Consider the following 25,316-nt stretch of genomic DNA (forward strand, 5'->3'; position numbering starts at 1 on the left):
CAAAATTCAATCACATATGTCCTGCCACGTGTTGGAAAACTTATGCACAACTGAAGCAGCCCCCTTCAGACTAAAGCCAATCAGGTGTTGGCTGAGAAGTGAGCCCAGCAATATGCAGCAGCACTGAGGGGGCAGGATTCAGTCCCCACATTCCCAAGTTAGCAATGTTACAGCAAAAACACATTTTGATTGTGTGTTGAGTTCCCTCCTTGGAAAGAAAAAAATCCTGGGAAAAAATGGAGGGATTATTGACCTCCGACCTCAACACCAAAGAGACACTGGATGCTGGATGCTGCCAGGACATTAAACAAACACTCAGGGCAGTTGGCCTGAGGATGTTCGTACACTTCTCCAGTTACCTAATGTAATCTTTTTGGGGTGGAGGGACGGGTATTGGCATTGCTGAACAGTGCTTCCCCACTGGATCCGCCAATTAAACTCTATAGATTCTGACTTATACATCACATTCACTGCCACCCCCCACTTGTAATCACGGCGGTTGAGCTGAAACCGAGTTCTGTTAGAAATGCATGCAATAGCACCTGTTGTCTCTTTTTTCCAAGGCTATCTGTCTCAAGTGTCAGTCACGTGCACTTTATGCTTCTTATTTTTAGCTGTCATGCAATTTTGAACAAGGTGTGTGTGTGGTGTGGACAATAAGTGCAATGTGTTTTCTCTCTCCCCCCCCCATCAAGCTACATTGCAGCAAGCCCCTTTTAAAGGGTCTCCCGTCACTGGCTTGGATGCACTTTCTGCGAGTTGGCCAGCACGGCCCACCCCCTTCTTGCTGACGTCTGACTCTATCGTACATCAGACTTTCCCCAGTGGTGCTGGAGAATGAGCTTCAATGAAAGCTGCCTGCTCGCAGTCTGAAAGGGACTGCAGGCGATGGAACTGCAACTTCCTCCGCTCCTCTTTGCTTCCCCTGGAGCACTGAGCCAGAAATACCCACGGGAGGGATGGAGAGGTTATCTGATCATCTAGCCCTGCAGGAGCAACCCCCTAGTTCCTTGTGAATCACTTTTCTCTGTCCACTGCTGCTGGAGGGGATCTATTGCGCTCTTCCAAAGAGGCTGAGACCGGGAGAAATTCTGCAAGGAGGTGGATGATGCTTGCGCTGGCTGAGTAAAGTTGTGGCTTCCTAGCCTGAGACGATGGTTCTGTCTGTCCCAGTGATTGCTCTGGGAGCTACCTTGGGGACTGCTACTGGCCTCCTTGCCTTATGCGGTCTCACCTGCCTGTGCAAATGTAAGCAACCTGGGAAGGGAGCCTCAGACAAGGAGCAAGATCAGGACCCAGAAAATGCCAAGCCCAGCGTACTACAGACAGTCCAGCAGGTAAAGCACCATATTGATTTTGCCCTACTCTTCTCCCATTGATGCAGCTGCTTCAGAACAGCGCGCTCTGAGCTGGGGTGCCCAGTTTGCGATGTACTGTGATTGATAGCAAGCTTCTGTGTTTGCAGGGTTTCAGGGGGCAGCTCTACTTCTGTGCAGGGAGGAAGACAGAAGGCGGCGGGGGGGGGGGAGGGAGGGGTCTCAGGTGGCGTGTGGGATTACCAAAGCAACAGCCCGCTTTTGTTTTATGAAAGAGAGAGAGAGAAAGCAGGGGTGGCAAACCTACAGGGATCCCACAATGTCTGGGTGGCTAGACCAGGTTGATTTGCATAAAGAGCCTGGACGCCAAGCGAAAAAAGAACCGAAATAACAGTAATCAGGCTTGAATGTTTCCTAATGCCCCCTGATCTTTCCATTTCCATGCATGTATGCACATACGCTTCTGCTGCACACACAAAAAAAAGCCTTCTGTGTAACTAACTAGTGTATATACATATTCATCCTGAAATATGTTTGTAAAATTTTAAAATAAGGCATCCCCATCCAGCTGGCAGTCGAAATCTAATTATGACATATGTCATGACAGCTATGGAGAGTCCTGTTACACTGCAGTGAACTTAACTTATAATGCATGTTTAGCTTATTGAGTTATCTCAGTGTTTGTCTAAATGAGGAGTGGAAGCAAAGTGATTACAGTATATCAGTTGTAACCAGAAATGAGGGTGGCCCATCTGACATAATTTTGGTAACTGGCCTTGAAGGAAAGGATTCAGATTCCATCCCAGTTATGGACTTGTTGAATGGGTAGGTATGGGTAGATCATTCTCTTTTGGCCTCAGTTGCTGATCTGGAAAATGGGTATCCATGGCCTATTGCACAGACTATTATATTATCGATGGATAAGTTGACAACAGTCTTAATAACAATAGCAATATATATTTGGCTAATCTGGCTGAAACCTGAGTTGAGAACTCTTTGTTTCTTATAAATGATGGCTATTGATTCCTGTTCTGAGATGTAAATGTTTTGTTTATTTGTGCTTTGCTTAAAATGATATATTGCCTTTGTTGGCAAAATCGTCAGCACTTTTCAGTCTTTCTGCTGACTTTCCCCCACATCAGATTGATCAAGATTATGGTGGTGCAAACTGGCCACAAACCAGTGCAGTTAGAGCGACAGAAATACATTGGTATAAGCTTAGCCTTAGTGAAATATCTGTTCATACTAGGCTTATCCCTTACATTTCAGGAGAGAGGCAGAGCACTCATAGCCTTTGTTCAAGCACACCTATGATTCTCTCCTTGTTATAAGCCCAGGACTACCCAGTGATATCCATAGTGGAGAGGGTATGTCAATAGGGCTTTGTTATGGCTGCACCACACTGTGTCATCTGATCTTACTAATTGCAGTCCTGTATACCGTATCCCTGCTCTTTCCTTTTGCTTATACAAGCCTTCTGTGATTGGGTTGCAGGGTGTGGGTGGAGGAGTTAAGAGAAGTACATGGAAAAGTCAGATTTATTTATTTTTTTAAAAAAGGGGGAGGAATATAACTCAGTGATGGAGCACATGTTAGAAGTCCCTGGTTCAGTCCTTAGTACCCTCGGTTTTTTAAAAAAAGTTTGCAATGCTTTGGCTGGAAAAGACTTAAGCCAGAACTCTTGGAGCAGGGGTACCATCTAGGGGAAGCCAAATTTTCAAGGAGGGGTCCAGGCCCCCACAAAATCCTGCAGCAGCTGTGTGCGCACGGCACATCAGCACGCCTCCCGACATGTACAAGTGACATCAGCATGCCCTGTGGTCAGGGGCGGAGGAAGGGGGTGTGGGGGTGTGGACCGCCCCGGGTGTCACCACTGAGGGGGGTGACAAAATGCCAGGTGGCACTCACCACGGGGCCTGCAGTGTGCCTGAGCCATGCGTCTCTCCTGGGAGAAACACGGTGGCTTGGGCGCGTGCAGTCTCAGCGCTGCCCAAACGGTCCACCCACTGCCCCCCCCCAGCTGTAGGGCGGCTGAGTGGGAGGAGGCAGGTAGACTCCGAAGGCCCCGCAGTGTGCCCTGCCCCTATGGGCAGCTCGCCCCAGGCGCCCGAGCGGTTTCCTCCACCGCTACCTGCAGCGCACACACACAGCATGTGTATGTCACATGGCCCAGTCCCCTGGAGAGTTGCTGTCCATCAGAGTAGACAGTACTAGTACAATGGGCCAATGGCCTCAGTCTGTTAACTTCATAAGAACTTCCTGACAGTAAGAGCTGTTTGACAGTGGAATTTGCTGCCAAGGAGTGTGGTGGAGTCTCCTTCTTTGGAGGTCTTTAAGCAGAGGCTTGACAACCATATGTCAGGAGTGCTCTGATGGTGTTTCCTGCTTGGCAGGGGGTTGGACTCGATGGCCCTTGTGGTCTCTTCCAACTCTATGATTCTATGATTCTATATATTCCTCCCTGCTTGAATTTCTACCAGATTTTAGCTGTTATATATACAGCGCTTTACAGTCATACCTTGGTTATCAAACGCCTTGGTACTTGGACGTTTTAGCTCCCGAACACCACAAACCCAGAAGTGACTGTTCCAGTTTGCAAACGTTTTTCAGAAGCTGAATGTCTGACGCGGCTTCCACAGCTTCCGCTTGAGTGCAGGAAGCTCCTGCAGCCAATTGGAAACCGCGCCTTGGTTTTTGAACCATTTTGGGAGTCGAAAGGAATCCCAGAATGGATTAAGTTCGGAAACCAGGGTACGACTGTATAACCCTACTACAGTGGTACCTTGGTTTACAAACCTAATCCGTTCCGGAAGTCCATTCTTAAACCGAAACTGTTCTTAAACTGAAGCGTGCTTTCCCTAACAAGGCCTCCCACTGCCAGCGCCCTTCCACTGTTCAGCTTCCGTTCTTAGACTGAGGTAAAGTTCACAAACTGGGACACTATTTCCAGTTTTCCAGAGTTCATAAAATGAATAGTTCATAAACAGGGCTGTTTTTAAACCGAGGTACCACTGTATCACTCATCCTTATGGCAAATTTTGATGCAGTTTTCATTTTTAAAAGTCCATGAGCGAATACCACTTTTAAATGGAACCAGACAAATACCAGAGCCAGCACTTATTTTCGGGTTGCCATACATCCAGATTGCCTAGACATATATGGAACACTGCATTCAGCAGCAGTGTTTGGGTGGAAATTGTCAAAAGTGTCTGGGAGTGCCAGTTTTCCATAAAAATAGCTCAAAATGGTCAAAAAACAACTTTGAGCAAAACTAAAAATGAAACAAACCTTTCTATCCAGATTTTCACTGTTTGAAATATGGCAACCCTAATCATAAGGACTCCTAATCCTTCTGTTGTGCTTGAAGTTAATGATCTTTTACATTTCAGAGATGAGCAAATCTTATTGTTGCATCTCATAAACTAGAGCCCACTTCATGAGATGCATGAAGTGGGAGCCACAGTTGCCAGGCACATTCTGCACATAGGTGTAAAGAAAAAGAAGAAAAAGTCTGCAGTGACAATAAAATTGGGTTTTAAATTAGGGAAGCCAGATATTATTAAATTACAGTATCCAAAGCCCTTGCCAGCATGAGCAAAAATGATAGATGTCCAAAGGATTTAAGCTCTACTTGTGTTGTCACAAACATTTCTTTTCCTCTCTGCACCCATGCATTGAAAATACCTGATTACTGAGGATCATTTATCTGATTAACTATGGTCTAGTCTGCAAAAGCTTATGCCATAACAAAATGAAATAGTCTTTGTTGTTTTTGCTGCAACAGACTAACATCTCTCTGGAAATCTTTTAAGTTTTTACTCAGAAGCCAATGCACCAACTTCAGTAAAGCCTATTCCCAGCCAGATCAAGACAGAGGTCGTCACTTCACACAATCTGGCACACATGCATCTAGTCCTAAATGATACACTCACAAATCCCATATTGACTCTCACTTTTCCTCCTTTGTCTTGTGAAATGTCTCTCTGTGATGGTAGGTCTACAGTGGCTGTTTCACCTGTTCAAGTTAATCATCATCATCATCTAAAAACATAATAAAAGCATTGATCCTTAAAAATTTCCCTAAACAGGGCTGCTTTCAGACATCTTGTTTATTTCCTTGACATCTGAAGGGAGGGTGTTCCACAGGGAGGGTGCCACTACCAAGAAGGCCCTCTGCCTGGTTCCCTGTAAATTCACTTCTCACAGTGAGGGAACTAGCAGAAGACCCTTGGAGGAGGACTTCAGTGTCCGGGCTGAACAATGAGGGTGGAGATGCTCCTTCAGGTATACGGGGCTGAGGCTGTTTAGGGCTTTAAAAGTCAGCACCAACACTTTGAATTGTGCTCAGAAATGCACTGGGAGGCAGTGAAGATCCTTTAGGACTGGTGTTATATGGTCTCAGCGGCCACTCCCAGTCACTAGTCTAGCTGCCGCAGTCAGTGCTGAATGCTGCCCTCGACAAGCGAGGAATATGAATGTGTGAATTGGCACTATAATTACATGATTAAAGAGACAGTCTGTCCTTTGAAGGTGGAAGATATCCTTAAATAACTTGCCTGTGTAATTCTGACCCCCCCCCTACTTCTGTTTTCAAAAATAACCAGGCTTCTCTTGCCAGGAACAAGCCTTCCTTTTCCAAGCGTCTGCTTCAGAACAAGTGCATATGTGTTTGAAACCTAAGCCTCGGATGGATTTGTTTGTGTGGGAAGTGTATTCTATCTGTATCCATTTTTATCAGTTCCTTAGCACATATACACTATTATAGTTTTCCATCAGTGGGAAGAGAACAATGTTTGGAACACAGATACTGAATTTTGTCAATATCGGGGATTGTGACACGGTCATGGAGGGGAAGCTAGAGTATGTTTTTCACACATAATTGTATTGTTGCCTTTCTACACTGCAAGAAATGTCATGCATTGCAAAAGAAATCCAAAATAATAAATTCAGCTTCTCCAGTTCTAAGAAATCGACCTAACAAAAATATATTTTGCATATGGTTTGGTGTTTTGAGATGGGCTGGCTTACAATGGGAATCTACTATTCTGAGTCAGTTGGTGTTTGTTCAACCCTAGCAACCAATCCAGTGTTTCTCTCTCTCTCTCTCTCTCTCTCTCTCTCTCTCTCTCTCTCTCTCTCTCTCTCTCGTTCAGAAAAGAAAGCAGAAAGGTTGTGCTTTCAGGGCTTCTCATATTTCAAACCTGTACATATATATCATCTTATTTAAGATGTGGTGGTTGCATTTCCATTTGCAAAGGGGATGGAAGTCTCTTAAATCATCAGCTGTCACAATTTGAGAAGCAGAACTTGTAGTATTCACAATAAACAAAAGCAGCTGCAGCTGGAGAAGAGGCGGATTGGTCCCCACAGCACTTGTGTATGGCTCCCCTGGGGGCTGTCGGTTGTTATGCAATGATGGATTGCCTGGTGGAGTGTCTGGCTTTTGGCACGAAATGATGGCAGCAACAATAGCTCATGTCTCGTGCTCTCCACTGCAAGGCGAGCCCACTGCTACATGCCCGATATAAAATATACTACAACACAATCACACACCCTGACTTGTGCTGTAGCCAAAAGCATCCGTCTGAACATTGGAAATGTTATTTGTGTGGACACAACCATGCATATACAAGGGATAAAGCTTGTACATCTATCAGCCCCCTACTTCTCGTAGCTTAAAACAAGGAGGAAGGCACTTGAAAAAGAAAAAATCCAAAACCACACTTCCTTAAATGTTAGATGTTTTTAACTATAGCATCCAGACATTGGTCCACTTTGAAGCTAACCAAAAGGGGGAGGGGATTACAGGAATGGAGCAATCTGCCTTAGACTAGGTGGCCCACTTCACAAGTTACGGTTCATGGGTTTGAGTAATGGGATAATAGAAAAAAACAAAGGTGTACAACAGGGATGGAGAACCTGCAGCCTGCCAGATGCTGCTGGACTAAAACTCTCATATTCCTGTCCATTGGCTCTGCTGTCATGGGCTGATGGGAGATAGAATCCCACATCTGGAGAGCCACAGATCCCTCACCTCTTCTGTACAGCATACAGAAAATGTTGTTATGCAATCCAGTGTTAGGTGTCCAGGGGAAATGGAGTCATTGTCCTATTATTACTAACTCTGAGGTGCTCTCAAGCTGTGAGCCATGCAAGAGAGGCTGCATGGCAACAGTGGTGTAGTGTGGGATGGGGGCCATGGCACAAAATTATGAGAGGGCGCCACCAGATGCCCCTATGCAGGCACAGGCTCCCGCGGGGATCCCTGTTCCAGCCGCAAAGTAGCACAGGCCCACGGTGCGCAGGTGTCAGGGGTTCAGGAGCAGAGGCAAGGGCAAGGGAGGAAACAGAGAGCGAGGGGGAGGAGGCAGAAGAAAAGATGAGTGATGACGACGACCCGAGATCTCCGAGTCTTTCCAGTGAATCAGAAGATTCACAGAAAGGAGCACCAGTGGTCAGGGCAAGGGGGGAGCCTAGGGGGACACCCCAGGAAGATAGAGTCAGAGGGGACTCAGAGGAGAGCAGTTGGAAATCGGGACCAGCGTCACAGCCAGAGAGCAGGGAAGAGGAAGAGCGCCAGAGATCAAGCGCTGGCAGCTCGCAACAGGGGGGAGGGCACGAGTCAGGAGTGGCCACACCTCCATCGGGGAGTGAAGAAACGGTCAGACGGAAAGTGGAAGGTTGGGCGCGCGCGCCAAGTTCAAATGCACAGGAAAGTGACGCAGTAGGCAGCCAGGAAAGGGAGCCAGGTCCTAAAGCCCGGCGCAAGGAGACAGGGAGTTCCGGGGGGTCGGCATCAGAAGAATCCCGGAAGGAAGAGACCCCGGGGGGCAGAGGGACCCAGAGGAGAGCAGTCAGGCGGAAAGGGTGGAGCAGGGCTAGGATATTAAGTTGGTGCACAAGGGGCGGAGACTCAGACGGAGCTTCGCCGATCTAGCCATTAGACGTAGAGTTGCACGCAGCAGCTTGGGAATGGAAACTGTAACTCAATAAAGACTTTTACTTAATGACCGCTGGCTAGCGTGATCCTCTGTGAGCTAGGATCTTGAAGCAGCTCTGACAGTAAGCTCCGTCTCAGTAAAATTGTGGGCATCTACAGCCTCGAGGAGAGGAGAGAAGCAGGTGCCTACTAGCTAGCTCACGAACGGCAGACAACATGACGGCTGAGCAGCAGATAGAGGAACTCAGAAAAGCAGTGTCACAACTGAATGCCGAGGCTCTCACATCCAGGAAGAGAGAGGAGGAGGCAGCTGCCGCCTGCAGGGATCTCCAGGTCAGGTTGGACATGCTTACGAAGCACAGGCAACTGACACCCAAACAGGAGGGAATTGGGTTGGCGAGACGAACAGGCGGTCTGGTCTCTCACTTCGATGGGAACCTGCAGCAGTACCCCAACTTTAGAGCAGATGTAATGTGCGCACTGGAACTGCTGAAAAAAGACTTTAGAGATGAGCAAGAGAAAGTGGGGTTCATCATGTCCCATTTGCAAGGGGAAGCTAAAGCATGGCTGCGCAATTTGTGGAGGGATAAGGATCCGGCGCTCCAAAATGCGGATGCCTTTATTAAAGCGATGGATGGGTGTTTCTTATCAAGCATTGACGTGGATCTTGCTCGGCAGCAGATACATGGACTGAAACAAGGGAGGGCCAGCGTAAGGCAGTATCATGCCCGCTTTTTCGCTTTGGTCAGTGCTCTGGAATGGGACAGGGATTCGGCTCCTGTAAGAGACCTGTTTTGGGAGGGATTGCACGGCTCTGTTAAAGATGAAATTGCGAGGGGGGAGAGACCCCGGACCACGCAGGAGATCGTTCAGAGGGCGCTAGCCGTGGGGGTGCGGCTGGAAGAACGTCCGTGGAGCAGGGACGAAGGGCGTGGAGGGCGCGAACCAGCCAGGGGCTCCTCCTTCCTTCCCAGAGAAGCAGCGCGTGCGCAATCCACGCCTCCGCCAGGAGGAGGGGTGGAACCTATGGAGGTTGGAAGTGCAAGGGCTCAATCAGCAGCCAGAGCCCTAGCACCGACAACAGTGAAAGCGAAGCCTCCTAGAGGGAACAGGAAGTGTTACATCTGCGAGGATCCAGGGCATATGGCGAAAGAGTGTCCCCGGAGGCTCCACAAGCACACTGCAGCCTCAGCAATGGTAACTGCAGCAACGCAACAAGGAGGACCACAGCAGGGAAACGACGATGTCTGGCTGGAGGAAGAGGCAATGGGGCCCAGCCAGACGTGTCAGTGAAGAAGTCCCCGGAGATTTCACAGCCCATGGACCCCCTCCCGCCCAAACCAGTAGTGAGGCTCACCGCATCGCTCCAGCTGCCCAATGGAATCACCATGGACGTGCCGCTCACCATTGACTCGGGAAGCAATGCGGACTTTATAGGGCAGGACTTTGTAGACCGGCACGCTATACAGTTGCTGCCGGCCACGCTGCCCCTGCAGGTGGTCACGGTGGATGGCAGGGAGCTGCTAGGGGGGCAAGTGGTGAAGCAGACGCCACCAATGGTGATGCGCCTTGGGAATCACAAGGAAATCATCAGCTTCAACGTCACTCAACTATCGGACACGCCCATTGTATTGGGCATGAGTTGGCTGGACAAGCACAGCCCAATGCTGGCTTGGTACCAGAGGCAGCTGACCTTCGGCTCTTCCTTTTGTGCTGAACACTGCATCGTCCCCCGGCAGGAAGGAGAGGAAGAGGAGTCACAGCTGCTGCTAGGCACGCTGCAAGCGATTCCCCACAAGTACGCAGAATTTTTGGAGGTTTTCTGTGAGAAGGAGGCAGACAGGCTACCCCCCCCACAGACCATATGACTGCAAAATTGACCTGCTGCCGGGGGCGGCGCTGCCTAAAGGGAAGCTGTATTCCATGTCTGAGGACGAACTGCAGCAACTCAAAGAGTTCATAGATCATAATTTGGAGCGCGGTTTCATCCGGGAGTCCAAGGCAGCGGGGGGCAGTCCTGTATTCTTTGTTAAGAAGCGGGACATGCCCCAAAAAAGACTTGTGGTGGACTATCGCATCTTAAACAGTGTGACCAAGCCATCGGACTTCCCCATGCCCCGAATCGACGACCTCCTCGCAAAGGTACGGAAGGGCAGCGTGTTCACCAAGTTAGACCTGCGAGGGGCGTACAACCTCATTCGCATGTGGGAAGGGGATGAGTGGAAGACAGCCATGTTCACGCCTCTGGGCACCTACGAATATAGAGTTATGCCTTTTGGATTGCAAAATGGCTCCCACGTTTTTCAAGCGTTCATGCATCACGTGTTGGCGGGGCTCCTCTACAAGACGTGCGTCTGTTTCTTGGATGACATCCTGATCTTTTCGGAATCGCAGCAGGAGCATAACAGACACGTCAAAGAAGTGCTAAGCAGGCTACAGCAGCATAGGCTCTACGCCAAGCTGGAGAAGTGCCAATTCGACGTGACGGAGGTGGATTTTCTGGGCTACAAGTTGTCTGACAAGGGGCTCGCCATGGACAGCGCCAAGGTTCGAGCGGTGTTGGACTGGAAGAGCCCACGCAACCGGAAGGAGGTCCAACGGTTTGTCGGCTTCGCGAACTTCTATCGCAAGTTTATCAAAGGCTTCGCTATGCAGACAGCGGCCATCACGGACACGCTTAGCTCCAAGAAAAAGAAGTTCATCTGGACAGAGCAGGCGGAGCAGTCCTTTCAGGCACTCAAGCGTCTCTTCGCGTCGGAAGAGCAGCTGCTGCATGTCGACCCCAGCAGGCCGATGAGGGTGGAGACAGACGCCTCGGACAGAGCCGTGGGAGCAGTCCTGCTGCAGAAAGACCCGCAGGGGGTTTGGCGGCCGGGAGCGTTTTACTCCAGGAAGCTCAGCAAGTCCGAACAGAACTACACCATCTGGGACAGGGAGTTGCTGGCCATTCATGCAGCATTCAAAGCATGGAGGCACTTCCTGATCGGCGCCAAGCACACGGTGCAGGTCTGCACGGACCACAAGAATCTGGAGCACTGGCGCACGGCACAGTTCCTGAACCAAAGGCAGATACGTTGGGCTGAGTTCTTTGCGAACTTCAACTTCCGAATAGAGTATGTCCCGGGGGACACCAACATCATGGCGGACGCTCTCTCTCGTAAGCCACAATATCTGGAGGACACCAAGCCAGCGGCCGCCATGCACATCTTCGCACCAACAGTGTGGGCGTGCGCTGCGGCAACAGTGGACCTGGAGGCGGTGCGACGAGCGTTGCAGGATGACTCCTTCGCGCAAGCGAAGATGGCAGAGGTGCACAGGGGCACGGCAGCGACCGACGAGTTCCAGCTGAGAGATGGATTGCTCATTCGTAAAGGGGCCATCTACGTGCCGGGAGACGAACTTCGCGCCAAGGTACTGCAGCAGCTGCACGACGCGCCCACTGCCGGGCACTTTGGCAAGGAGAAGACGGTGGAATTAGTCGCCAGGGACTTCTGGTGGCCCAGAATGAGAGGGGAGGTCGCGGACTACGTGGCGAGGTGTGACACCTGCCAGAGGGCCAAACCGGTGCACAAACCGCCGGCCGGACTGTTGGAACCGCTGCAAACTCCGGTCGAACCATGGGAGAGAGTGGCCCTGGACTTTGTCACGGATCTGCCCAGCTCGAGGGGCAAGACGGCCGTGCTGGTGGTGGTGGACTTGTTCTCCAAGATGGCACATTTCATTCCGTGTGCCAAGGTGGCCACGGCGGAGCAAACCGCCAAACTGTTCATAGACCACGTGTTCAAGGTTCACGGTCTGCCACGGTCTATTCTGTCCGACCGGGGGCGACAGTTCATCTCGAATTTCTGGCAGAAGCTGATGGGCTTCCTGAACGTCAAGATCAACCTGGCGTCGGCAAGACACCCGCAGACCAACGGGCAGGCGGAGTGGGTCAATGCCATCATGCAGCAGTACCTGAGATGTTATGCGAATCAACAGCCTGCGACGTGGGTGGATTACCTGCCGCTCGCCGAGTTTGCCTACAACAACACGAAGCACGTGTCCACGGGGGTCACGCCGTTCTTCGCTAACAACGGGAGGCACCCCAGAACCTTCCCGGGACTGGAAAGGATGGGGGAGGGGGAGCCGCAGACAGCAGATGCGTTCGCGTCGGAGTTGCAGGAGGTCCACGATCAGCTGCGGCGACACCTGGAGCTGGCCAAACATGCATACAAGGTGCAAGTGGACAAACACAGAAGGGTTGGCGAAGAGATCCATGTGGGAGACTGGGTCTGGTTAGCAGCCCACGCAGTGCCGGCCAGGTCGTTGGCCAAGAAGAAGCTGGGGCATAAGCAACTGGGGCCCTACCAAGTCGAAGAGCAGGTCAACCCGGTGGCTTTCAGGCTGGCGCTTCCGGAGGGTTCCAGAATGCATCCGGTGTTCCACAGATCGGTGCTCACTCCCTACAAGGCACCGCACAGGTTTCAGGAACCCGGAACGGCACCGAGTCCGCTCAGAGAAGGAACCGGGCACGCGGGAGTGGCACAGAAGGAACGCATCAACGAAGTCACGGAGATTTTGGACTCCAGATGGGGGGAAGAAGGGGTAGAATACCTTCTCGCCAAGGAGGGCACCCCGGCCAGTGCGAACAGCTGGGTGCCGGGCTACGCCTTGGACGAACCTCTGCTCAAAGACGAGTTTCATGCCCTCTTCCCACATAGACCAATGCCAGCAGACTTTTTCGACGACTGGCTTTTCACGCCAACGCTTCCTGCCAGCACATTCCGGGGGTTCGACTCGGACGAGGACCCGATACGAGACGCCCGTTCCCCGGAGGGGTCACCCTCGGGATCTGCCTCAGAACCCTCGTATTGGTGGGACGATAGACCAGAGGAGCAGTGGCGCAGGAAGTGGCAGGAAGGTCCAGGACGAGCAACGCCGCCAGGAGGAAGTGAGGGAGAGACGGACATGGACGTTTTCGGGGACGACCCTGGTTTCGAGCACGGCGGCACAGAGATGGAAGCGGAGGTGACCGTCGTCGACGAGAGCAGGGAGGCAGAACCGGGAGACTTCAGATGGAGGCCCGCCACGGGAAGCGAACTGTATCCGACGTTCGTCCCTCTGACACAGCAGCACCCAGTTCCCGCACCGGAAGGAGGGGAGGGGGGACCGGGGGGCTTCGAGGGGGGATGGATGTCAGGGGTTCAGGAGCAGAGGCAAGGGCAAGGGAGGAAACAGAGAGCGAGGGGGAGGAGGCAGAAGAAAAGATGAGTGATGACGACGACCCGAGATCTCCGAGTCTTTCCAGTGAATCAGAAGATTCACAGAAAGGAGCAGCAGTGGTCAGGGCAAGGGGGGAGCCTAGGGGGACACCCCAGGAAGATAGAGCCAGAGGGGACTCAGAGGAGAGCAGTTGGAAATCGGGACCAGCGTCACAGCCAGAGAGCAGGGAAGAGGAAGAGCGCCAGAGATCAAGCGCTGGCAGCTCGCAACAGGGGGGAGGGCACGAGTCAGGAGTGGCCACACCTCCATCGGGGAGCGAAGAAACGGTCAGACGGAAAGTGGAAGGTTGGGCGTGCGCGCCAAGTTCAAATGCACAGGAAAGTGACGCAGTAGGCAGCCAGGAAAGGGAGCCAGGTCCTAAAGCCCGGCGCAAGGAGACAGGGAGTTCCGGGGGGTCGGCGTCAGAAGAATCCCGGAAGGAAGAGACCCCGGGGGGCAGAGGGACCCAGAGGAGAGCAGTCAGGCGGAAAAGGTGGAGCAGGGCTAGGATATTAAGTTGGTGCACAAGGGGCGGAGACTCAGACGGAGCTTCGCCGATCTAGCCATTAGACGTAGAGTTGCACGCAGCAGCTTGGGAATGGAAACTGTAACTCAATAAAGACTTTTACTTAATGACCGCTGGCTAGCGTGATCCTCTGTGAGCTAGGATCTTGAAGCAGCTCTGACAGCAGGCATGGACAAAGTGAGTCAGGCAAGGGGCAACCCCAGTGCAGCCTGGCCCAGCTCTCCTCCCTATGGGCATTAGGAAGATTCGCCTGCCAAGGGTTGTGACGGCTGACAGGGCTCCCCTCTGTGTGGGCAGACAGGCAGCACAATGTGGCTCTGGGTTATTTGGGGGGGGGGAGACACTACAGCAGCAGCATGGTGGGTTGTTCGCCCTGGGCACCGACAACCCATGCTACACCTCTGCATGGCAACATGCTGTTATTCTGGCATGACCCAGTGCAGTGCCATAGGGAGCTAGAGTACCCCCATTCGGCATTCAGCTTGGCAATCAAATACCCCAGCTCCAGGGATTATTTTCACCAGGACACAGGGCATAAAAAGTATGTATGTTCATTTTTCCTAATATACACATTTGTTTAGGCAAGTTGAATAAGCATAATGCATTTTTATATGTTATTTTCGCTAAAGTGTGCATTTTTGTATGCACTTAACATAAACATTTCTGGTTGGAAAACGATTGTGAAATCTGTAAAAGTGTGTATTTCAAAGGATAGCTGTGTTTCTGTTACTGTTTTGTTTCAGGGAGTGTGAATTAGGTAGATTCACATAAAAATGTTAACAAAAGGACCATAACAATCCATAACAGAATCCATAACACAACAATCCATAACAGAAAAAGGACCATTCAATCCATAACAGAGAGAAGGATGAAGAGTGGGAGGAAAGCATCTAAAAAAAATAAGAAAACCAGGAAAAAATAGGATTATGGAAGCAATAGTCATGGGTGAATTTATTTAAAAACAAACTGCCTTTGATTTATGAACCATTGTGAATTCTGTCAGTACAGTGTCAGCCTTCATAAGCGTGCCCTCTGTTGAAGAAACACCATGTTAGAAATTCTGAATTAATGCAATCAGTATAATTGATGGGGTTCTTTCATTTCAGTTCAATGTTGAGAAGACGGCAGAAGCTGTACAGCCCAGGACAATCCTCAAGTTTCCACATATCTATGATCCAAAGCCAGTAGTGACCACATCGGAAATTGTTAACTGTGCAGATTATACTTTAAAGAGGATGAAAGAGCCAAGCAAGGGGAAGCCTACAGCTCTGGATGAGAAAAGAATGAACATTCGTGTCAATGAAGAGTTATTCATTCTCCCTCAAAATGGTGAGCACCTTGCCAAACTACATGTGGTTGCTTCCAGTTCAGATTAATGACCACACTGTTTCCTCTTTCTGATTTCAGTTCCCAGTACAAATGACTAATTGGCAAGTTAGTGAAGTCTTTAAGATTAAGTGGGAGGGTTGGGGTTTTTTTTTTAGTGCAAGTTCAATATAAGTTTAGAGCTCCAGTGCAAAAAGTGTACAAATCAATCCTATAATTTAGATTATTGTAACTTGGAGCAAATTCTCTGTATTCACCTCTAGCAATGTTCACCAGCCCTATTGATTTTTCCCTGTCCACAACCATCCTTTTAAGAGCACATCTTTTTCTTGTGACAGTTCCAATCATTCTGTTTTCCTGGGGATTTTCCAGCAGGCATGTACATGGTTTATAGAGAAATTTATTTTTAACCTCAGAAATCATTTGGCACTTGGTTTCCCCAGCTTCTTTGGGACATAGTGGCACTGCTTCAGCTACTACTGACCCAGTGATGAAATAATAACGAGAAGTGTTTTAGGGAAAGGATAGGATAGGATGAACTGTACATATCTGCCTTGGGAGAACTCTAGGACCAGAGGTTTAAATGTGTAACAGTTGTTGACAGCTCAGTATGTAGTAAGAACTGTAGTGAATCTCTGAATATTCCTCGCCCAATTAATGTTAAAAACAAGAAATCAGATTCCAAATAGTTCTCCACTGAGCCCAATGATTTGCATATGTAAAATAAATACATGTATTTAATGTGATTTCCTTTAACAATTTATTCCACTACAAGGATTCGGGTTTTTAATGAATATAAATTTTTTAATGTCTGTGTGCAAGGACTGTGATAGCAGAGAGGAAAAGAGGAGAAACAAATGCTCTCCAGAGCATCACGGTCTGATGCTCAACAGGAACAGTTGCTTTGAGAATAGACTATGGAAGAGGGGAGGCGGTTGAAGTCCTGCATCCTGGATCCCAGGAGAGCCTGGTTAAAAGCATTCCAAACAATTTAGAGCATAAGCATTGCTTTGATGGATCAAACCATCAAGCTATGGAGCTGTAGCCCATACAATCCAATATTCCATTTTATGCTAAAACAGGGGGATTAAATCCACCACATCTTGAGGAGTGGAAGAGCCATGGCTCTTTCGCTGAGCACCTCTTTTGCACGGAGAAGGTCCCAGGTCCTGTCTACAGCATCTCCAATTACAGATGGAAACGTCTGCCATCTGAAACTTTGGAGAGCTACTGGGCCAAAGAGTCTGACTCAACATTGGGCAGCTTCTTATCTTCCTACATTCCTGAACAGCTTCTCCTTGGGTTTCAAAGCTTTCAACCAACGTTCATACGGATTTCACCAGTTTTGTCTGTTCCTTCGAGGCTGTACATAGTTTGATCTCACATGAGGCATCTGATGAAGTGGGCTCTAGTCACAAAGGTCCAAAAGAGTCTTCTCCCCAAACCTCGTGCCACCCAGATGTTTTTAACTGCAGCTCCTATCATCCCCAGGCAGCAAACAAAGTGCAAACCCTAAGTTTAGTAGTACAGTGAGCAAGAGAGGATTTTGTCCATTTCTTGAAAGAGCAGTTTGTAAAATGGCATGCAGGTCAGTTGACCAAAGGGGAAAAGAAGGTTAAAAGCTTGATCAAGTTATTGCAAGTCCTTTGGGGGGGGGGGTTCCATCTAAAACCTGTGGCCAAGGTTCCAAAGTGAGTGGTATAAAATATATCTAGAATGAAGGAGGACCAAGATCTAGACATTTTAACTAATGTCTATTGAAAATGATAAATCTAACCTTGCAAAAATATATTAAAAATCTGTTGAAATGTCACTTTCTAGAAAAGGGCCATCGATTCATGCCAAGTCAGCTTACCTTTGACGGTCAGGCAACATTGCAGACTGGCCCCGTTCCCCCATCACAACCTGGCAGCATGCTGGGGTGGGAGGCCTAGCCAGTGTGTGTGGCCTGTTGCTTTGTGCACTGACCAATCACAGGCAGGCTGGGATACAGGCCCTCCCTAGGGGTGGGGCCAACTGCACCTGTGGATCTGCCCCTGAAGGATAAATCAAGGCCTACCTGGGCCTCCTCACCCAGTTTGTCACTGGGTCTCCCACTCTCCCTCCCTCTTAATAGTAGGCTTCTTGTGTGTGCTTGGCTTTGCTATTCTTGAAATAGCATGTTTTTACCTGAATCACATATTTTAAATTTCCATACAGCCTAAAAATCTTGAATAGAGCCAAGATAAAGAACTTGCTATCAATAAAAGATAGTTCCAATGGTATGGCTAGAAACACAAAAAAACGGTGGAATGCCAAGTCAATTTGATAGGAGGTAATCAAAGAGGAAAAGCAAATGTAGCCAAATTTGACTGCAACAAGAGGCATCCTCTTATTAAAAGACTCGTGTCTGTTCCAGGTGGAGTGAAAGATGTATGTGTCACTGAGTGTCTGAACCCCGAGAAAGCTGGTGGCTGCAACCAAGTCCCAGAACTTCGCTATTCTCTTGGCTACAACCAACAGAAAGATGCACTGTGTGTTGCTTTTCTTGAAGGTAAGGAGCCTATGTCTTTGCATTTTATCAGTTGTGGCAACTTTTCATTTGAAAGCAAAATCATACAACAAGCTCTCCTCACAGATATGAATAGTAAGCAGATGCATAACAAATTTAGGATCTCACATTTTGTTACCATCTCATTTCATATATAAAACCCCCACAAGGCATGTAACTGAAGATCTTGTTTTACAGATGGCAAACAGAAGCCAAGACGTTATGAGCCTTGTGCAAAGAAACTGCGGTTTGGTGGACCAATAATAAGTGTATGTGCCCCTGTGTGCTCTCCTTGCCTCTCCCTTCTTCCCCTTACACATGCTACTTGAGCAAAAAGTTTCTTAAATCACAGTTTTCTCTCTGATATTTGAACTGCGATTAAGGGCTCCCTACAACTAGGATCTTCAAGCCCTTCATCCACAATTTCCTTGTTAAAGGAGTTAGGGTAGGAACCAAGGAACATAAAATCAAAGCTTTTGCGGATGACATTGTTCTAACATTAGAAAATCCAAAACATAGTGTAAAAAAAGCCCTACAGAAAATCGAAGAGTTTGGCGCTGTGGCAGGCTTCAAGGTCAACAAGAATAAGACTAAAATACTGACTAAAAATGTATCTAATGAGGATATAGTAGACTTAGAACAAAAGACCGGAATTATGACGGCAAAGAAGGTGAAATACCTTGGAGTCTGGATTACGGCTAAGAACATTAATTTATATAAGGATAACTATGAGGTTACTTGGAAGAATATTAAGAAAGATCTAGAAATTTGGGAGAGAATGAGATTATCTTTTTGGGGGAGGATAGCGGTTATCAAAACGAATGTTTTGCCCAGAATGCTATTTCTATTCCAAACCATCCCGGTACTTAAAGGTCTAAAGCAATGTAAAGAATGGCAAAAAGCCTTGGCAAGATTCATCTGGCAGAAAAAAAGACCGCGAATAAAAATGAAAATATTGGTAGATAGAAAAGAAAGAGAGGGCTTCTCCCTTCCGGATCTATGTTTATATTATGAGGCAGTGTGTTTAACGTGGTTGAAAGACTGGATAATGCTAGAAAATAGAGACATCTTAGATCTTGAAGGCTTCGATAACAGGTACGGGTGGCACTCGTACCTGTGGTACGAAAAGGTGAAAGTACATAGAGGCTTTCTAAACCATATTTTTAGAGGACCAATATTCCAAGCATGGGAAAGAAATAAAAACCTATTGGAAAGGAAGACACCCTGGTGGATCTCACCAATAGAGGTGTTAACAGTCAAAAAAGTTAATATGGAAGGGAAGAATGCCACCTATGAAGAACTTACAAGGAAAACGGATCAAAGTATAAAACTTAGACCATATGAAGAGATTAAAAATTCATTTACTGGGTGGCTGCAATACCACCAAGTTAATGACCTGCTAAAAGAAGATAAAAAGAAAATAGGATTTGAAGATAAAAAAATCTAAATTAAATGTGGAAGTTATTGAAGGAAAGATCAAAATATTGTCTAGAATATACGATATTCTGTTGGAGTGGTATACAAAAGATGAGGAGGTGAAGGAGGTTATGACTAAGTGGGCAATAGACATCGGCTATAATATTGATTTTGAGAGATGGATAGAATTATGGAATACTAACATGAAGTTTACGATTAAGGGCTCCCTACAAACTAGGATCTTCAAGCCCTTCATCCACAATTTCCTGGTTCAGGGATCCTGGGAAACTGTGGAGGGAGTGCACAGGCAGGCACATAGGTCATTTGCAGCCCACTAAACCATGGTTCATTCTAGCAGGATTATAACATCTGAATGGGCCAATGAGCTGAAAGCAAACCTGGGATTTAAATTCAGATTTCAAATCGAACAGTTCGCTGGACTACACTCTCTTACTCCTTTTTTCACTGCCATTGAAGTTTCCAAACCATCATAAGACCTCAGAGATGCAAATACCACCAATTACTGGCAATAAGGGTGGGCGGGGGGGAGAGACCCTTTATCCTTGCACAAGGACAGGTTTGAATCATTTTTATTAAATCAAAATGCTGAAATAGAAAAACGGCAATTTTTCTCCTGAAAGTACTTTGGTATTCATTTTAAGTACAGTTTATCTTTCTTTTCCTGGTTCTACAGCTACATATGGAACTGCAGCAGGAGACCAGAACAATGGCTGTGATTGCTATATCCTAGGCACTTTGGTGACCAAGTCCAGCACCTCAGAAGCTCAAACTGTGTTGAAGAAGAAGAAGCCCCAGATTGTCTGGGAGGAAGCTCTACTGTTTCCAGTAAAGGAGGAAGAGCTACCTGAGGCAATGCTGACTCTCACCTTGAGAAACTGTGATAAATTCTCTAGGCACAGCATCGTTGGGGAAATTAAACCGAGTCTGGCAAATGTGGGGGAGCCATATGGAACAGTACAGTGTGAGAAGATGAAAACATTTGACAAGGTATCCTATGAATTCCATAAGCTATTATTCAAACAAATTGTATTCTCTGGGAGGGAGTGAATATGCTGTGTGCCGATGACGCTGAACCCAAATGTGGACACTGTTCAAGGACTTTAGAGTCCTGAATGCATTTTACTACATAGTAATAATTGCAAGGTTGCTCTTGAATCCTTTGGCCACAGGATTCAGTCTGGAGTTGATGTCATGCTTTGGAAAAGTAACTGCCTTATTCTGAAGTGATTCAGGACCTGCCCAATTAGACTTTGGGTCTGTGTTAGGAAAAACAAGATTTAATTTACCCCAACCACTATAAAAGCTTCCCTTTTGACAGAAGTGGATAAATTTTGTAGGCACTATAGTTTCTCCAAAGAGGATAAATGCTGCAAATGATATGCAAATACATCTAGGGGTTTTGTGTGTGTGTGTTGCTGGACACTTTTAATTTTGATTTGTTTGTTCCTTAAATGGATACATTTACTACGTCTTAATTTTTTCTTACATAACTTTGCATAAATTTGCAGACATGGGAGGCCCTTCTGAGTATATGGATCCTGCAAAAGTTCAGAAGGTTATCTGCAATGGTTTTCCTGCAAGGATAGCATGTAGAGTTTTAGGGTGGGTGAAGAAGGAACCACTTTATCATCCCTAGAGTTTTGTGGGCAATTGGTTTGCAAATACATTGGAACCTCAGGTTACGTACCATCCTCCTTACAAATGCTTCGGATAACGAGCTCCGCTAACCCAGAATTAGATGCCCCTAGTTGCGAACTTTGCCCTGGGATGCGAGTGGAAGTCGCTCACTGGCGGTGTGGCAGCAGCGGGAGGCCCCATTATCAAAAGTGCACCTCAGGTTAAGAATGGTTTCGGCTTAAGACTGGACCTCTGGAACGAATTAAGTTCATAACTGGAGGTACCACTGTAGCAGAGAGAGGTTTCCTGAGTGAGATGCCTGTCAAATTTCAGACAAAGAGATCCAGAGTGTGTTTTTGTTTTGTTTTTGCTAAATACTAAAAGGGATTTACTCTGTGGTTCATTTGTGGGCACAGAGTCAGTGCCTCTAGGTTATACTGCCTACAGAGCAGCAAACAAAGTGTTTTGTTTTACAGAGTAGGCTGGCTTGGGCATGGGAAACTTCCATGTTGTTGTTTAGTCGTTTAGTCGTGTCCGACTCTTCGTGACCCCATGGACCAGAGCACGCCAGGCACTTCTGTCTTCCACGTCCTCCCGCAGTTTAGTCAAACTCATGCTGGTAGCTTCGAGAACACTGGGTCAATTTTCACCCAATCCAAAGCCAATTTTCACCCACTCCACATGCCTAAACTGCTTCTGCTTGGGGGGCGGGGAGGACGGAGTAAGCTTGAGAGAGGAAACTTCTCTCCCTCACTCTGCCCTTCCTGCCTGACTTCTCTGTCTTTTCCCTGAGCAAGAGAGATTAAGGCTATCTGTGCAGGTGCATGACGGGGTGGTTGTTGCGCCAACTCAAAGTTATCCCAGACTAAGCTGGGCCATTTGCTCTCTCAACTAGCTGTGCAAGCCTGAAGAACCTGCAGTTGTACCATCACAGCTCCTGCATGCAACAGTGAGGGTGCATTTTAGCTTGGTCAGATGAGAGAACTCAAATGGACGGTGCTGCTCCACCTCTACAATTGCCCCAAACTTTGCCTCTGGGGTTTGCTGCAAGCATCACATGCCAGAAACAATAATGGCTTCTAAACAACAGGGGATGATTGTGTGATGATGATGATGATAAATGACAAAATGTGAGTTCTTGTGCATGTGAGAACACCGTAACCCAGTAACAAGCAGTGTGTGAAATGGAAATAAACAGAAACACATGCACTAAGGAGAATTTGGTAATAACAACAATAATGTGACAGGCTGGTTTGGCTTACACACATTTACTAAGAAATTAATTATAAAGGATAGACAATGGCCGAATAGAATCACATGAGTCAGTGAATGAACTTAAGCAACTCTCAGGAACTGGTATTCATTGATATACTGCCTCTGATACTGGAGGTAATATATAGCCACCATGACTTGTAGGCATTGATAGCGTTATATTTCATGAGTCTAATATGGTGTAGAGCTGCCCTGGTTGGTGGCCATCACCACATCCTGTGGGAGCAAATTCCATAGTTTGACTATGTGCTGTGTGAAAAAAAATGCTTCCTTTTGTCTGTCCTGGTCCTGCCACCATTCCATTTCATTGGGTTCTAGTGGTCTGAGGAGGAGGAGGAGGAAATATGCTTTCCCCATGCCATGCATAACTTTAATAGTAGTAGTACTAATAATAATAGCAGTAGTAGTAGTAATATAATTTATATGCCGCCCAACAAATTAAAAACAGCACAGTAAAATATCAAACATTAAAAACCTCCCAATGCAGGACTGCCTTCAAATGTCTTCCAAAAGTCAGATAGTTGTTTATTTCCTTGACATTTGATGGGAGGGAGTTCCACAGGGCAGGTGCAACTACCGAGAAGGCCTTCTGCCTGGTTCCCAGTAACCTCTCAGTGAGGGAACCACCAGAAGGCCCTCAGTGCTGGACCTCAGTGTCTGGGGATGGAGACGCTCCTTCAGGTATACAGGGCCAAGGCCATTTAGGCCTTTAAAGGTCAGCACCAACATTTTGAATTATGCTGGGAGCTAATGTAGCTATGTTAGGACCGGTATTATATGGTTCTGGTGGCCACATTATAAACTTTTATCCTGTTCATCTCTTATTTGCCTCCCCTAGCCTCCAAATCAAAACTCTTCCAACATTGTAACCTTTCATTTTAGGGGCGTTACTCGAAGTGGGATATAAAGGCAATGATAAAACTTAGAATAAAATACATCCATAAATAGTTCCCCTCCTCCTTTTATACCCCTGTGAACTAGGTCAGATTGAGAGAAAGTGTCTGGTCCAACCTGCCAACCCTCCTACTTGGCTAGCCGCTTCTGCCTCATGGACTCCCTGGGTACCAGGGAGCTCTTTCCAGCCTGGAAACCTGTGGTTGTCAAGATGAGGTGCTGCCCCTTGCCTAGGCCAATTACTCCTCCTCCGAGGCAAGAGCTAGCAGGTGGTTAATTGCACCCCTGAAACAGATGGTCTCCGTCAACTTAGCAGATGGCCTCCAGGATCGGATAATAATATGAAGAATGCCAAGAAACTGCCCGTGCGTAGTTAGCGCAGGCGATCGTATCCAATTATATCTCAAGGCTGACAGCAATCTTGTTTCTCCTGCACTCGGCCTTCCTCACAGCCACCCACACAACTGCGACAAGGCAGAGATTCTGCTTCAAAGGAGCAGGTTAACTGTCTTCGAGTTGTGTGCCCCAGTTTCCGATGCGGAAGATATGCAGAGAAAGCCAGGTTTGCGTCATCGGGGACTTCAGAGCGGCAGCCATTACACAGCGAGCTTTAAACATAAGTCCTGAATCATTAATTGAGAGCTAGGCTAGGAGCAAGGAAGATGATCAGAGAGAGGCAGGCACTATTTTTGTCAGCGCGCTTCCGGGAACGAGCTCGTTAGGATTTGTTTTAAAGCTTCACATGTCCTCGCAACAGCATGGCTGAAAAATAATAATGCTGGCTCGCTCCTCTTTGCTATTCTCCAATGAAAGCCCAGAGGTGAGCTCCTAACTAGCTCAGAAAGGCCACACTGATTCCTGCTAGGACTGGCTCAGTATCAGGACAACCCTCGCCAGATCATAAAAACCACAGGCATGACTAAGTTGTAAGGCTCCTCTTGCATTCCTTCCTGCTGGCTTACATAAAATAAAATGATTGTATTGTGCCATCACCTCATCTATCGCTCATCGTAAGGATGGCTCGCTGGGTTTATATAAGGTTCTTGGCTCATTACTTTCACTGAAACAACACCGAGGCAACTCCACCATGAGACAAGCAGCTGCCATGGCAGACAGATTCGGAGTGTCTTCAAGACAGCTGAGTGGGAAGCAGATCCAAAGTGTAGCACAACATCCATTACAGAAAAATTCTGCCCCACTTGAATGAATGGGAACTGCAAGAGAGCACCTTCCTTCAGTAAGATGCATGCAGGAGAGCTGTACTGAGGGGGGGGCTGTTCCACCTTTATTAGTGGGAAGAAAAGGTGCTGGATTTTTCACCTTGCACCTCCAAAAGATTTTTACTTGGTTCTTAAAACCTGATGGGCTAAGTTCATCCTATTTCAGTATTTATGTAAGCTAACAGAGGGATGGAATTCAGTGAGGGCCTGAGCAGTATGACCTACTTAGTTGCTATCATTTTGAAGTCTCAGTATCTAACCCTTTGCTTGTTTTAAGTTAACAGGAAATATGATCCAGAAAATTAACTTTCAGTTTGTTTATTTTGATCAAAATATTTTATACCGTTCCATAGAGATGCTAATGGCCAGTCGTGCGATTTGATGAGCAGAGAGAGAAATACACAACCCAGCTGATCTTCACAGTAATCTTCAAAGGACATTGTATGGGGGGAAAGATGGCTGCTCCTATAGCTGCATGGGGCAGCCATCGTTTTCTCCATATAATTCTCCAGGAAGGATTATGCCTGTTATGGTATGGAGTTGCTTCCTGGAATCATTGTAAAACTGTTTGTTTGTTTGTTTGTTTAGCTGTTTGACCACAGAGGTGTTCTAAGCATGTTAAAAGAAGAAAGAGGAAGCCTTGGGATTGCCTTCTATATACTTTGGTTTGTTTTTAAAAAATAGGTGAATTTTGTGTGATTTTTCCTATAACCTTCATCAACAAATAGGATGAAATGAATCCAGTTCTCTTAAAAAAAAATAAAAAAATAAACTGGCACTGAATATAAAATAAGTTCATCCATCCCTATGATCAATCATTTAAGAGAAGCCTCTTCTGTCTCCTGTTACAAAAGTAGCCTAGAAAGCAATGCTCTAAACAGTGGCTCAGATGAGAGGATTGAGATGAATGTGTCAATGGCATTCAGATCTCCAGCATCAATGCTGATCCTTCCATTTTGAGTTTCCCCGGAGAGGCTAGGCTTTCTAAACTAAGTGT

General features: G+C 47.3%; 1 protein-coding gene across 1 annotated transcript in view; it reads left to right on the forward strand.

Moving 5' to 3' along the window:
• Positions 1–782: 782 nt before the first annotated feature.
• The window catches only part of SYT13 (synaptotagmin 13), a 39,009-nt gene continuing 14,475 nt past the window's right edge, over positions 783–25,316 (forward strand). Inside the window, exons 1-4 of the mRNA XM_081175767.1 lie at positions 783–1,337; positions 15,130–15,352; positions 17,748–17,882; positions 19,990–20,303. Coding sequence (XP_081031893.1) covers positions 1,155–1,337; positions 15,130–15,352; positions 17,748–17,882; positions 19,990–20,303 — 855 coding nt within the window. The 5' untranslated portion in view covers positions 783–1,154. The remainder of the gene's footprint in view (positions 1,338–15,129; positions 15,353–17,747; positions 17,883–19,989; positions 20,304–25,316) is intronic.

The sequence above is a fragment of the Podarcis bocagei genome (genome assembly GCF_964188305.1).
Source record: "Podarcis bocagei genome assembly, chromosome: 1".
In the NCBI taxonomy this organism is placed as follows: domain Eukaryota; kingdom Metazoa; phylum Chordata; class Lepidosauria; order Squamata; family Lacertidae; genus Podarcis; species Podarcis bocagei.